The following is a 14,126-nucleotide window of genomic DNA, read 5'->3' as shown; positions in this document are numbered from 1 at the left end:
CCGGAGCCACTACCGCGTTCTGCTGCTGCTGCCGCCGGCGGCCGCCGCGGCTCCTCTGGCTCCGGGCTCGGTCGCAAGGGATTACCTGGTGGCGGGGGCGAGACACAGGTTAGGCTGTCTTCATATTGGCCTCCAGGGACCCCCTCAGTGGCCCTGAAACAAGGACTGGATTCTGCTCCCCACAACATCTTCCCTGCCCCGGCTCCCTGGCTCTCAACTCCCCTCTGAGTTCCAGAGTTGCAGGGACCAAGGGACGACACTAGGACCTATGCCCTGTGACCACCTTACCTTCTTCCTGCCTGCCCCCACTCCAGCAGGAACTTATCTGGGGCACGCAGGGCAATTCTATCTAATGTACACAACAACCCCGGAGGCACACATCACTGTCTCTATCCCAGAAATGAAGAAACTGAGGCTCAGAGAGGGCAGTTTGTGCCATTATGTTGTCTGATCCTTATGTGTGTGTGTGTGTGGGGGGCGGTTCTAGGCTCGGAGAGATTGAGGCCTTGTCTAAGGCTGCACAGCCAGTGAGGGGAGCGGCTGGCCTCCGCAGGGGCAACGGAGCCTTTGCCCTCCATTACTTCCCAAGCAGACTCTGCTCTGGATTTCAGGACATCTCTGTCCTACCCGTGGGCCTAGGGAACCCATCGCTGAGGAAGTAGGGAGGGGTCTAGGGTGACCTCCCACAAACTCCAATTCTGTCGGGTCCTCCTTGGCTCTAGAACCTGCCATGGCTCTCCATTGCCACGAGAAGAAAGTTCAAGCTCCTTGGCTGGGTTTTGAAAGCCTTCCCCAGCCTTGTCCCTTCCGTCTTCCCCTTCCTCTTTGGGCCAGGCATGGAGTAGGCCTGCCTGGAGTGGAGCACTGGCTGTGTGCCAAGAGGAAGAAATGCAAGGCAGAGAAAAATGAGCTTCTACTGTGAACCAGGACTGGGCCTGGGCGGGTACCATCGTCAGCCATAACCTTCACCCAGTCTTTCTGCTTCTTAAGACAGGTCTCTGCGTAAAAACTCCCCGTAATTTCCAGGACCTTCCCAAACTGCCTCCATCTTGTTTTTCCAGCTTCACTCATTCATTCAATGATCTGCTGACCGATGTGCTGGGGCTGCACTGGGCTTCACAGACCCAGGCGGCGCGGGCCTGGCCCCTGCCTGTTACTCCTTGGTTCTCACCTCCCCTCTGAGTTTCAGCCAGGCTTCTCGCTCCTCAGGTCTGGTGAGCCCCACACCTGTGCACACACTATTCCCTCTGCCCAGCAAACCTTTCCCACCCATCAAGACCCAGCTCAGATGTCACCTCCTCTGTGACGCTGTGATATTGTGATTTATAATAAGAAATGTATTTGGTCTTCCTCTCATTCCTGGCAGAGTGATAGAGTGATAAAGGTAAAAGGAGCATCTTTTAAAATTCATAACAAGCCCCTTTTAACCACACTTGAGTTCATATTAACGAGTTGACTTTTGGAAAGCCCCTAGGGATGGGTCTGGTTGACAGAGGAACCAACCACGCAATTAAAGAGTGTTGAAGCATTCAGCCCCACCCCGCTTTGGGGTGGGGAGGGGCTGGAGGTTGAGTTTGATCATCACTGGTCAATGAGTTCACCAATCAATCATGTCTGTGTAATGAAGCCTCCATAAACACCCTAGAGGAAGGGGTCCAGGGAACTTTCGGATTAGTGAACACCCCTAGGTGCTGGGAAAGGGTTGTGCTCGCAAGGGCACTGATGCCTGTCCCCGTTCCCACATCCCTTGCCCTATGCATCTCTTCGATCTGGTTGTTCTTGATCTGTATCTTTCCTTTATAAGGAACTGGTAATTTAGTACGTAAACTGTTTTCCTGAGTTCTGTGATCTGCTCTAGCAAATTATCAAACCTGAAGAGGGGTTTGTGGGAACCTCCGATTCATAGCCAGTTGGTCAGAAGCACGTGACAACCTGGACTTGAAAATGGCATCTGAAGTGGGAGCATTCTTGGGGGACGGAGCTCTTAACCTGTGGGGTCCAGGTAATGAACTCCAGGTAGATAGTGTTGGACTTGAATTGAACTGTAGGACACCCAGCTGGTGTCGGAGAATTGGTCAGTGTGGGGAACAATCTCACACATTTGGTGTCAGAAGTGAAGTGAGCAGAGTGTAGAGGAAAATGAGTTTTTTTCTCTTTTAGAAGCCTTCCTAGAAAGCCCCTAACTTGTGCAGTTATTGCTCATGTTATGCCTTAATACAGCCCTTGTCCCCACACTTACTGCTTCTACTGTACTTGTTTATTCAGGAGTCTGCCTCCTGCTCCAGACTAGGCCCTCTCCGAGGTCAGGGCCGTGTTGATTTCTAACACGCTGATGCCTTGCTCATAAAATGCATCAATACATGTTTAATGGCAGAATCCATTCTTATAATCCTTGCAACAACCACGTAAGGTGATCGTTATCACCCCATTTTAAAGGTAAAGAAACTGATTATTTATAGTGAGTTTAAACAGAACAGGGGGAAAACATGTTTCAAAGAAGAAAAATGGGACAAAGCTAAGTGAAGATGGAGGTCAGTACACACCATGAGTGGATTAAACAGAACAGGGGGAAAACATGTTTCAAAGAAGCAAGAAAAATGGGACAAAGCTAAGTGAAAATGGAGGTCAGAACACACCATGAGTGGCAAGAAGTTCCTGCAGTCAATGGCCTGAGAAACTGAGGTTCCAAAAGGTAAGTGACTTGCCCAAGGTAATTCAGCAAGGGTTTAATTAGCCTCTAAGCTTCCTGGCACTAAGAATTGGCAACCCTGCTGTTTAGAAGAAAGTAGCACAACTATTCTTGATCGAAAGATGAAGATGAAATTGCTTCTGTGAGGCTTCATGGAGAGGACATGGCCAGCTCCAGGTAACAGGCATCACAGGGCAATTTTTCATTGTGGCCTGACTGCATCTGCCAATATGCAACTCAGTGCCACCAGTTCCCCAGGGACCAGGACACCCAGTTGGGGATAGAGGTGGAAGATGGGGTTCCCCAATGCTGTGGCTTATGCCTGGGACAGTCTTAGGGGCTCTTCTTTGATATTCAGCCAGGCTTCTGATTCTGGGTGGCTGGGAGGTCAAGGTCATGCACTTTTGTGGGCTCAAGATGGTGACTGGAATGTGGGCTTGTGCTAAGGGAACCCAGTGCTCAGCCAGCAGCTGGGCTGGGGCAGGTGATGTCCTTTCAGGTAAAGTGGCAAGCTTGAGAAGGATGGGGTCCAGGCCTTTTGGTCTTTGCCCCTGACTGCAAGGACAAAGGGATCTGCAGAACATGATGAGAGGCTGCTTCAACTTCTCTACTGACCCTTCTGGCCTGGTACATTCTAGAGCAGGTGAATCCAAGCCGGCCTCTTAGCCTTCCCAGTCTCAATTCAGTCCCTGCGGCAGAGCCAGCTTGGGGCAATGCAGCTGCGAGAGCAGTAAATGGTGCAGCAGACAGGGATCCAGGGCTCTGCCTCTGGAGTCAGACCCGGTTCTAAGCCCGGTTGTACTGTGTGCCCTATATCAAAGCACTTAACCTCTCTGTGCCTCAGTTTCCTCCTCGATAAAATGGAGCTAATAATAATACCTCACAGCATTTCCTGGCACAGAGAAGGACCCAATAAATGTTAGCTGTTGTGATTACTCACGTAGTAGTGGAGGTGATGTGCTGGGTCAAGTGGGAGAAGAGAGTCTAAATCGTTTGCTGAATAGGACACTGGCCTGACAGCAACTAAGCCAGGTCTTGTGTTCTGGCTGTGAGAAGCAGGTGCAGCTGGGAGCTCTGAAGAGACCCACGGGCAAGGGAGGCTGAAACTTTCTAGCCCCTGCCAATGCTGGGTGGTGTAGAGATGAGCCCTGCTTTCTGCCTGACCCCCTAGCTTCCCAAGCTGTTCGAATGTGAGAAACTCTTTCTACAAGTGAAAGGTTTAGAGGAAGCTTTCCACGAGCATGAGAACCAAAGTCACTATGGGTTCAGATCCTTAGCTGGGGGCTTTAGGTAGGTTACTTCACCTTTAGGAACCTCAGTTTCCTCATCTCGAAAGCAGGAATAATAATAGCACCTCCCCTCACAGGGTTTTTGCTTTCATGGAATGCTTGGAACATAGTAAGGGCTGTCATCGTGAAGAAAAGCTGAGAACAACCCCAGATGCAGTGAGAATGGGCCCTGGTTCCCCACCTGCTCAGCTTTCGTATACCCTTCTCCACATAGAAGCTTCTCAGACGGGACTCTGAGAAGCACAGTATGGCAGCCACTTGTCTGTCTCCAGTCCACATGGACTGTTTCCTTCCTCTCTCTGGGCCCAGCTTCTCTTGTATCCCAAATGGGGAATACCATTCCATCTTCCTTCCCTCTAGAGCCTGCTGAGGACACAGTGACCCCCGCAGGCTAGGAAAGAGGCCTGAACAGGGGTACCAGACTCTGGGCTCGCTGAGGCTTGGGCTGTACCCAGCTCAGTCATGGGCCTATAGGTCAGACCTGGGTTCTAGGTTTGGCCTTGCTGTGCCTGATGGCTTCTGGTAGCCCCCCACAACAACTACAGAAGGGGTGCAGCAAGAGTCTGCTGGAGGGCAACAAGGCCACTTACCATTGAGCGTTGGGGGTGTGGAAGGAGATCCTAAGGGGGATGAATCATCTGAATCCAGGTACCAGGTAGCTTCGTCCATGCGAGACCTTCTCCTGGTAACAGGAGGGGAGGGGAGTTGTGCTTCGTGAATCTCATGGCTATTGGGAGGCAGATGATGCTGGGGTTGGGGGCACCTGGGTACTCACCTCCCATTCTGGATTTCTCCAGGCTTGGGGGAACTGGGACCCCAGGCCCAGCATGCTCGCCGCTCTCCATTGCTTGAGTCTTCCTGACGTCGGGGGGACTGGCGGCCCCATGCCTGGCCTGGTTCTGCAGGCTCCACTGCAAGGGAAAAACCGATGGAATCTAAGCTGAGGTCAAAAGTCCTGATCCTTATTCTCCCCCATCGTGAGAGTCAGGCTTCAGGGGCAATGTCTTATAGGATGAGAGCAGGCTGGGCCCCAATCCATTCCTAGGTGGGCTTTGGGTCACAGAACTGAACAGAACTGGGGCGAGGTAGGTGGGTTTGGGTCCTGGTGTTGGTAGTAGGGTGGGGCATCTCATCTAGTCCTTCAGCTGGCATTTGCTGCTTAGAAGGTAATACAGACACTGCAGTAAATTCAAACTGGGTTTGAATTCTGACTCATAGATGTGTAACATTAGGCAAATTGCTTTTTTCACTTCTCTCATTTGTAAAACTTAGTAAGGACAGCTACCTCACATAATAATTGTGAAGAATTAAGTTAATGTTAGCATGACATTTAAAAGATACTAGTGTCATACAATTGTTTTAACCTCAAAAAATTAGTAAAAAAATGCTGCTTGGGAACTCAGAAGTACCAGTCTAGACTGAGAGAAGAGACTGGAGGCTGGGAGGAAGAGGAGACAGTGGTAGGATTCAACGTTAAGAAAGGGTTTGACAGTCTACAGCCATGCTACCCTCAACAAGCCTGATCTCGTCTGATCTCGGAAGCTCAGCAGGGTCGGGCCTGGTTAGTACTTAGATGGGAGACCACCTGGGAAGACTAAATGCTGTAAGTGTAAAAAATAAAAAAATAAGGGACTATAAGCTGACAAAGTCCTTGCAATCTGTGAGGTCAACCAAGAGTCGCCTCGCCTACAAAAAAAAGAAAAAAAGAAGAAAAGAAAAGAAAGGGTTTGACAGAGGATAAGCGGAGGGGGAAGGGCATAGAACAGCAAAGTTTCTTACACTGGATGGCCCGGAACCTGGGAAAGGTGGGCGAGTCCCCAGATCCGACCTCGAAGACGTTCCTTCTCCGGTCCAGGCCGGGCGAGGCCTGCACAGTGATGCGGTGTTTGAAGTCTGGGTTTGGGAAGGAAGCAGGTACAGGTTTGTGGTGAAGGAGAGCACAGATTTCGACCTGCAGGGACCCCTGGCCGGCTCGTAGGCAGTATAGAGACCGGGCTTGGCACGGTGACTGTGACTGAGGCCAGCCTCACAGCCTTCCTGGGCCCCAGGCTCTCGGTAAGGAAAGCGGACCGCCTGGACTTCACCATCCGAAGATGCCTAGCGTAGTCGTTGATTCCCGGGAGCCCGCTCGCCCCGCCCCTCAGCCTTCCCAGAACTTCCATGAGCCTCGCCCCTTCCCGGCCGCAGCCACTCCCAGGCCGACATGCAAATATCCTCTCCAGAACCCGCCCAGACAAACACGCCTAGTCCCACCCCTCCCAATCTGCAGCTCACGGGTCCACCCACCAACACCCTAAACCAATCCCAGTGCGGCCAGCACGACCGCCTGACTCCACCCCTCCGCCCATGCAGCCAATGGCGGGCGGCGTGAGGAAGCCCGCCCCTTACCGAGTGGCATGCTGATGCGCTCGCCGCCGTCGCGCGCGCGGAGCTTACTGCGCTTGAAGGTGCCGCGGCGGCGGCGCACGTGGGGCCGCTCGCGGTCCACCTGCTGCAGCAGCAGTGTCAGCTCGCGCTCGAATACCTCCAGCTCCCACTGAGCCAGCAGGTGCTCGCGCCGCCGCAGCTGCTCCGCCTGTGACCGCTGCTCACGCGCCGCTCGGGTCAGCTCCTCCTCGCGGCTCAGTAGTTCCTGAGAACAGGGTAGTGAAGGCAGTGGGGTCACTACGGTAGGGATCTTGGGGCCAATCCCAGCTCTGCCCAGTGGAAACCAGGGAGACACTCCTTCTTGGTATTTCCTAACCGTGGGACCCTGACTCCTACCTTTTCCTTGGCCCGCAGCTCGTCGAAGAGGCCTTGGATCTCGCGCTTCCAGCCTTCCTGCATGGAATGGAAGGAGTCCCGCGGCATTTCCCGCAGGACCTGCGCCTCTAGCGCCTCCAACTGCTGCAGAATGGAGGCGAAGTCGGGCCTGCGATGGGGGTCCTGCGCCCAGCAGTCTGAGGGCACAGCGTGTAGGGGGGACAGAATAAGAAGAGGTCTGTGGGTGGATGTGTTTTGGACCAAGGAGCTCTGCCCCTCACCCTCCCGCACCCTTCCCTTACCAGCCATAAGCTGTGCGAAGGGCTCAGGGCAGGTGGACGGGATGGGCAGTGTGAGCTTGTTAACAGCCACTCCGTAGGCCACAGCAAGGCAGTCGATGCCACGGTAGGGCACCTCCCCAGTCAGCAATTCCCACAGCAGCACCCCAAAGCTGTGGGCGAGACAAAGGGTCTGTGTCCCCTCCTCCATTCATTGCCATCGCACCCCAAAGCAATCAAGAACTAAATGACTTGGGTCCCTCCCCCAGGGCTCTGCCTGTCTGCCCAGCCCTAGATTTTGGCAGCCACCTCTGCCTTCTGCAGCCCCACAGCTGGCCCTGTCCAGCCTCCACCCAGGCCGCACCTCCAGACATCGCTGCCCTTAGAGAAGGTGGAGGCCTTGATAACCTCCGGAGCCATCCAGGCATACGTGCCCGCAGCACTCATTTGTGTGGTTTTGTGCCACTCTCGGGCCAGGCCGAAGTCAGTGATCTTCAGGGTCTTGTGCTCCATGTCGTCGCCCTCAATAGGCTGCAGCAGCAGAACTGGGGAAGAGGAGGGGCAGGATTGTGGGTGCTCCAGGCTCAGGTGGTGGGTACAGGGAGGAGCTGGGAGCAAACTGTCATCTGACAGACATCCTGGCTGGGTTCTAGGAGCACTGAGGTGATCTTGCCCCAGAAAACTCACAGCTGGGGTTGGGGTAGAATCAGATAAAAAATAACAATGCTGGGAAATGTTGATGGAGGGGCTATTAGAGACCAGACGTTTTACACTCAGTTCTAGCACTCACAGAAAAAGATCTGTGAGGTAGACATCATTGTCCCCATTTTACAGGTGAAGGAAACTAAGCAAGGAAATGACTTGGCCAAGATCACACACAAATAAAGCAGATTCCAACCTAGTCTGAACTGAATAGAAATCAGCAATATTGCAGCCTCTTAACCTCTGTGCCTTTAATTTCAAGAGACACCCGTGTCTTGTCATTTTGCTGAGGCAGTAGTGTGAATCAGAACCTCCCTTGGGGTGGGGAGCAGGAGGGAACCCAACAGGCACCACAGGCCCCGAGTTCCCATATCACACTGTGGTTAATGCAGCCACTCCCAGGGGAGAGAAAGACTCCAAAAGATAACTACTAACGCAGTTGAATGTGGAGAGAAAGGGATCTAAGAAACTGATGGTTCTTGGCCAGAAAGGAGGAGCTTGGAATAAATGTAGGAATGGATGGTCAGACTTGGCCGGGGCTCATGGCTTTGATCCAAATGGGGGCCACCATCTCCACAGAGAGAGGAAGAAGCAGATTGCAAATCTCTCATCAGGAAAAACATGGCTCAAATGAGAGAAGTTTTAGAGGAATACAAAGAGGACAAAGTCATAAAATCATCCAGGGTCTGAAAGGGCCTCTCTACTTTTCTGGTTATAGACAACTGCACTGTAGGGAAGTGACATCCAAGCCAGCTACGTTTCTGAACACGTGTCATTTTAGAACACACCTCTCAGCTCTCCTGCTCAGGTGACAGCACTGTAATGGGGGCAGCCCAGAGTACTGGGGGGGAGTACCAGAAGGCCGCTGGGTGCGAGGCAGGCCCCAGCGTCTAACACAGCCCAGTGAGTCAGAGACTTCTCAGAAGGGATGGCAGAACCAGGGTATGCACTTTTTCAGGCCTAAAAACACAACTCCATATCCTGCTGCTGGCCGAGCTCTCTGGGTCTTGTGGGGGCATCTGGCACTGACCTACCCCGCTGCCTTTGGCTCCTGGGGCTTTTCTCTGCTTGTGCCGTTCCCTTCAGGGCCTCTCCCATCCTCAACCTGTCAATTCCTCAGAGCCTGGCCTCTCCTGAACCTCTGCCCACCGCCCCCAGGCTGTCTTATCTTCCCCTAGGTGCCTAGCCACCCATTGGCATCTCCTACATTTGGAGCTCTAAGTCAGAGTCAATTCAGCTGCCCATTAGCTGCCCTACTTGATGTCCGTACGCCCCCAACAACCACCTTCATCATCCGACCATGCCCGGCAAATCTTGCCATTTCTCCTAACTCAGAGAATGGTCCTGTAATCCACCCTCTGAGCCAGACTGGGGCTGAGTTCTGAAGTTAATAAAGCTGAGGATGACGACAAAAGCCACCTCAGGGTTGTCATGCGTATTATACAAGATCATACTTTTTAAAGCCTTGGCGCAAGGTCTGACATCTAGCATTAATGTGCTAAATGTCAATTATCCTAAAGATTCTGCTAATAACATCTCTCTGTAGACTCTCTTTTCCTTCCTCAATCACAACTTACTCCCAGCTTTGCAGCAGCCTCTGGCCCAGCTGCTGGAGGCTCAGAACCTGACCATTTAGTAAACACACTACATGAGCTCCTTCCGAAGAACATGGAGCAGGTGGCTGGAGTGGGACCAGGCGAAGGGGTCTGTGTGCTGGGGTTGGAGAGGGACTCCTGCCTCCTCCGGTGCCAGGACCCACCCATCCTCCTGAAGACCAGCCCTTGCTGCTTCCTGGCTGGGTCTCTAGCCACACGTGGTTACCTCACAGACTAGTGAAGCGCTTTCTGCACCGGTATCACAGGCTGGGAGGCCCCCTTTTTAGTCAGGTAACTTGAGGCCCAGGTAACTTACCCAAGACTCAGCACTTCTTTGTACTGGTAGCTTTTCTGCCACCTCCCACCCCTAGCTCGACCTGACACCTACGAAGCCTCTTCCTCTCCTCTGCATTCCCTGTTTTTCTCCAAGTGCCTCGAATTTGTTCCAACCCAAGTTGCTCTTTTGGTGTCTAATGTAGACATGGGATGGGGCAGTCAGGGTCCACCCAGAAGAGAGGGAACTAGAGATCCCCTGCCTCAGTGTTCCCTTAGGACTCCCTGGCCTCTGAAAGGGACCTGGCCCCCAGCCCCCTCCCAGGCTGGCCTCTGTGGGGCTCGGGAGTGGCCTAGGCAGCTCGCACATCTTCCGCTTTCCTCCCATGGTCCCTACTTCTCCTTTCTGGGGGCTTGGTCCAGGTTTCCAATGGGGCGGGGGGGATACTTTGGGGGAGAATTGGGGGAGGTCAGGCCCAGGCCGGGCTGGCTGGTCAGTCCTGTGACTCGTGGGCTTGGAGAATTCCCCCTCCTCTCCCCGCCAGCCTTCCTCACAAGGCCCCCATTGTCCAGGAAAATCATGCCATTGTTTCCTGCCTGCGCCCCCCCAGTCCAGGGACTTCCCCCCCAATCCCTCAGACAGCACCCCAGGCCTAGGACTGGGATCTGCAAGGTGGGAGGCCAGGATCGGGGAGGCTAAGGGCACCCTGCCTGCCCTTCACCACCACCCAGACTCTGGGAGGGAAGCAGGGGAACTGGAGGGGAGTGGGGGTGCAAACCCTGGCTCCTTCCTCTCCCACAAACCCCCCACCCCCAGCTCTTTCCTCCCCTGCAGGCAGCTGGGCTTGGGAGGGAGCAGAGGCTGGAGCAAGGGCAGGAAGCCGGCTCAGGGGCAGCAGGAAACGCAGGAAGCGGTGGGGAGGGTGGGGAGCAGGGGCCTGGGCTATTGTTCCATTTTCTCTGGAAAGAAAACTGGAGGAAAAACAGAAGACAGCGTCCCCTCCTCCCTGGGGCCTTTGGGGAATCCCCCTTAGGCTTCAGTAGGGAGTGGGGGTCCCTAGATGGCTAGGACCCTGAATGAGAGGTGGAAACTGCCCCCTACTGTGGATGAGGGGAGTGGGTGGGGTTCCTGGCAGACATCCCCCGGCCCCTCTGGTCCTGGGAAGGACTTGGATATCACTGGGTTCTGGTGTTCGCTCGCCCCAGGTCCCCTGTCCACGGTGAGCCCAGGCCAGGAGGCTCAAAATATCCATGCTCACTCCCCCAAAAGCTGTCCATGCCTCTCCAGTAACCCTACTGACCCCTCTGCATTTCCTTTTGCTCTACAACCTGCACCTGGGCCCCAGCAGGCCTCGGCCTGTGTCCCCATTACTGTGCTGAATCCTGCCTCCTGGCTTTCACTCTTGTCAGGCCCGGCCTGGACATCCACCTGGGTGCCTCTCTGAATGCTGCCCGCTTTTGGTCTGTTGGGAAGCCTGCCTGCTGGAGGAAAGGAAGCCCTCTGAGCTTGTCACTCCTTGCCTTGGGCCTACGCTGGGCAGTGCGTGGGGCCTGAAATGGCCGGAGATGGAGTGCCTCCCATAGTCCTGCCATCTCCACCCCAAGAGCTGATTCCAGGTGAAGCCCTCTTGGTGGCTCAACCCCCAAATGTCCACACTCATGGCTGAGGACCCACTGTGTACTAGCATCAGACAACAGGGCCTGCTGAGTCCATTAAGCCATTCCCCGCTCCCAGCTACTCCCTCTTTACAGTCTGGAACTGAGGCTCTGAGTTGAAATAACCGCCAAGAGGTCATGAGGCCGAGGGGAGGAGTGGGGCCAGGATTTCTGCCCTGGCCCCAGCCTTGACCACCGCAACCACCGTGGGGGGGTTTCCCCTAGGAGATCTGTTCTGGAGGATCTGCCCACCACAAGTGGAGAAGAGAGCAGAGCACCAAAGGCATAAGGGGGGAAGAGGCGGAGCGCCAGTATCCAGAGCTCTGTTTCCATGACGTGGTGGCCATGGCTAGGCAGGACACTTATGGCACACCTGAGAGATCCCAAATTTTCAACTTGGCAGCCGTGAGCTGCAGTCAAGGATTTCTGGGGCTGCGGCATGAAGGACTCTGGAACAGGGGGTGTCCCAGTCAACTGGGATTCCCCTAGGGCCAGAGCTCCTGCCTCTAGCAGAGGCCCAGGTAGGCTCAGCTGAGTTGACAGTATGTGTGTGCTTGGGCCATGCCACCCTCCGACCATGCTCCCCAAAAACTCACTGTTGTTGGACTTGAGGTCTCGGTGGATGACAGGCACCAGGGCCTCACAGTGCAGGTAGTGCATCCCACGGGCAATCTGCACGGCCCAATTGACCAGCACGTGGGGGGGCACACGCCGCCCAGCCAGGGCACGGCTGAGGGGCCCACCAGCTGCGTACTCCATCACCAGGCACAAGTTGGGCTCCTCCAGGCACACAGCCTTGAGGGCAATGATGTTGGGGTGTGCCAACATAGCGAAAAGCCGGGCCTCCTGACGCACACTCTCAGCTGTCACGCTGATATCCTCATCGGGGTCCTGTCGAGCTGCCTTCACAGCCACCAGCTCGCCTCGCCAGCTTCCGCGGTAGACCTTTCCGAAGCCACCAATGCCGATCACCTCCTCCAGCCGCAGCTCCTGGAAGCTGGCCACCTCGCATGGGGGCGGGCCGCCCCGAGATACATAGTTGGACGGAAAGATGCCTACCTGGCCACCCACCTGACCCGCCCACCAGCCCTCATCGCCTGAGATAGCCGCATCCCGGGATAGCACCTCCACACGGTCTCCCTTTCGCAGGGCCAACTCGTCCTGTCCATTGGGCTCGTAGTCAAACAAGGCTGTCCACACAGGGTTGGCATAAGCCGCTGCTTTCGGGGACCCGTCTGGCCAGCCTCCGCCGCTGCTCCCTCCGCCCCCACTGCCACCGCCGCTCCATGACCCCAGTGGGCTCTTGAGGAAGAGGTTCTTCAAGGGCTCCATGGCTGAGAGCCGGCGTTGGGGCGTGTAGGGGACCTTCCCTGGGTGCCCCTGGTCCCCACCCTTGCTGGCTGCCGAGGCCCTAGTCCCAGAATCTGGGCATCCGCGTCCTGGCCCTCAGCCCCAGACCCACGCCTCTGTAGGGAGCCAGGAGTGTTGCCTCCCAGCCCGCCGCATCTCGGGCTTCTAGAGGAAGGCAACCCAGGGCAGTGTGGTCAGGCTCCGGGGATGGGACCCGGGGGTCTCCGGCGTCTCACCATTGCCAGCTCAGAAGGGCCCAGGTGTCCCTCACTCCCGGAGCAGTCTTGGGAGGCTGGCTCCAGCAACCACCAAGTGTAAGGTGGGGCCAGCGAGGGGCAGCGCCTGGATTCCGGTTGGTTCTTTTAGCGTAGGGGTGGCTGGAGTGTCCCTGGTTGGGCCCAGCTGCCCCTTCCTGGCCCGGCTCCCTCGGCCCGACGGCTCCAACCCCCGTTCCCTTCTTCCTCCTCCCTTTGTACTTTGGCCCTGGGGGCGGGAGGCAGAGGTGGAGGGTGGAGTTTCACTTTTTCTTCGCTCTTCTCCCTCCTGCAGGAAACAGCATCAGATGACGCGAGCGAGTAGCACCGCTCCCCTCCCAGAGGCTGCGGCGGCCGAGCCTGGGGAGTTCCCGGGTAGGCGGGCGGGCGAGGAGGAGCAGGAGGGGAAGGGTAGCCCCAACCCCCCATCTTAGCGAGCCTTAGCAGAGGTGGTTCTCCGCTAAGAACGGGCCACCCCCGCCCTCTGCATCCGCATTAGCAAAACGGAGTAAAGAACCTGGCTTGAGAGTGGGGTAAACTCGAGTATGGTCTTGGTTCCAGAAGTTGCAGGGCTGTGCCTCATTCGTTTCAGATCTGAAATGGGAACCAGAGGCTCTGTTTTGCAGAGCTAGTGGGATGGGGGTGGAGAAGATTGGAGGAGGATGTAACTTGCTGCACCTCAAGCTCTTGGAACGGGTTGTCTAAGGTTCTCTTCCCCTCGGCTGGGAAACAATCCACTTCTTCTTGCCCCTTCCCCAGCGGGTGGAAACTGAGATTGGGATCCTGAATTGGATTCAGAATAGTTAAGTCGCCCTCACAGTCGCTGAGTTGACCCCAATTGCCTTGAGCCTGTCACTTTAAGAGAAACGACGCTATCCTATTTCGACTATTCCCGCCTGTTCTGGAGGGTCGCTCTCGGCACACCGAACCTGAGTTGTGACCCGGAAGTAGAGGCCTCTCCGGGAGACAGACGCTCATGGCGTTTGAGGCCAGGCACTAAAAGGGGCGGACCAGGACCAAGAGGGGCGTGCTCCGGTGGCGCTGAACTCTAGCTGTAGCACTGGGGAGTCCACGCCTCCATCCTTTTTCCCCACCTCCCGTAACTCATTGGGAGAGCTTTGCGCTAATTAACTCCGCCGTTATCCAATGGCCACTCTCCCTTTGGTTCCGCCCAGTGGATTTCTTTAGGATGGCAACGCCTAGGTGTGCGCATGCGCTCAAGCTCTTCTACCTTTCGGATTGTTTCTTCCCTCAGACCTAGGCTCTGCGCACGCCCAGAGGGCTCCCCCGCTTCTTTC

The 14,126-nt window shown here is 55.5% G+C and overlaps 1 protein-coding gene and 1 pseudogene across 1 annotated transcript in view; one reads left to right on the top strand and one right to left on the bottom strand.

The window, feature by feature from the left end:
• Positions 1 to 13,769, bottom strand: part of MAP3K11 (mitogen-activated protein kinase kinase kinase 11) — a 15,566-nt gene extending 1,797 nt beyond the window's left edge. Inside the window, exons 1-11 of the mRNA XM_025046300.1 lie at positions 13,507 to 13,769; positions 13,346 to 13,422; positions 11,821 to 13,117; positions 7,363 to 7,543; positions 7,023 to 7,171; positions 6,742 to 6,917; positions 6,367 to 6,610; positions 5,758 to 5,871; positions 4,754 to 4,889; positions 4,569 to 4,660; positions 8 to 85 (exon numbers count right to left, since the gene is read on the bottom strand). Coding sequence (XP_024902068.1) covers positions 8 to 85; positions 4,569 to 4,660; positions 4,754 to 4,889; positions 5,758 to 5,871; positions 6,367 to 6,610; positions 6,742 to 6,917; positions 7,023 to 7,171; positions 7,363 to 7,543; positions 11,821 to 12,556 — 1,906 coding nt within the window. The 5' untranslated portion in view covers positions 12,557 to 13,117; positions 13,346 to 13,422; positions 13,507 to 13,769. The remainder of the gene's footprint in view (positions 1 to 7; positions 86 to 4,568; positions 4,661 to 4,753; positions 4,890 to 5,757; positions 5,872 to 6,366; positions 6,611 to 6,741; positions 6,918 to 7,022; positions 7,172 to 7,362; positions 7,544 to 11,820; positions 13,118 to 13,345; positions 13,423 to 13,506) is intronic.
• On the top strand, positions 5,470 to 5,588 carry LOC112479270 (annotated as a pseudogene).
• Positions 13,770 to 14,126: the final 357 nt, after the last annotated feature.

This window comes from Pteropus alecto, unplaced genomic scaffold, assembly GCF_000325575.1.
Source record: "Pteropus alecto unplaced genomic scaffold, ASM32557v1 scaffold43, whole genome shotgun sequence".
NCBI lineage: Eukaryota > Metazoa > Chordata > Mammalia > Chiroptera > Pteropodidae > Pteropus > Pteropus alecto.
The sequence above is the reverse complement of the archived record's forward strand: the minus strand, read 5'-3'. Positions and strand labels throughout refer to the sequence as shown.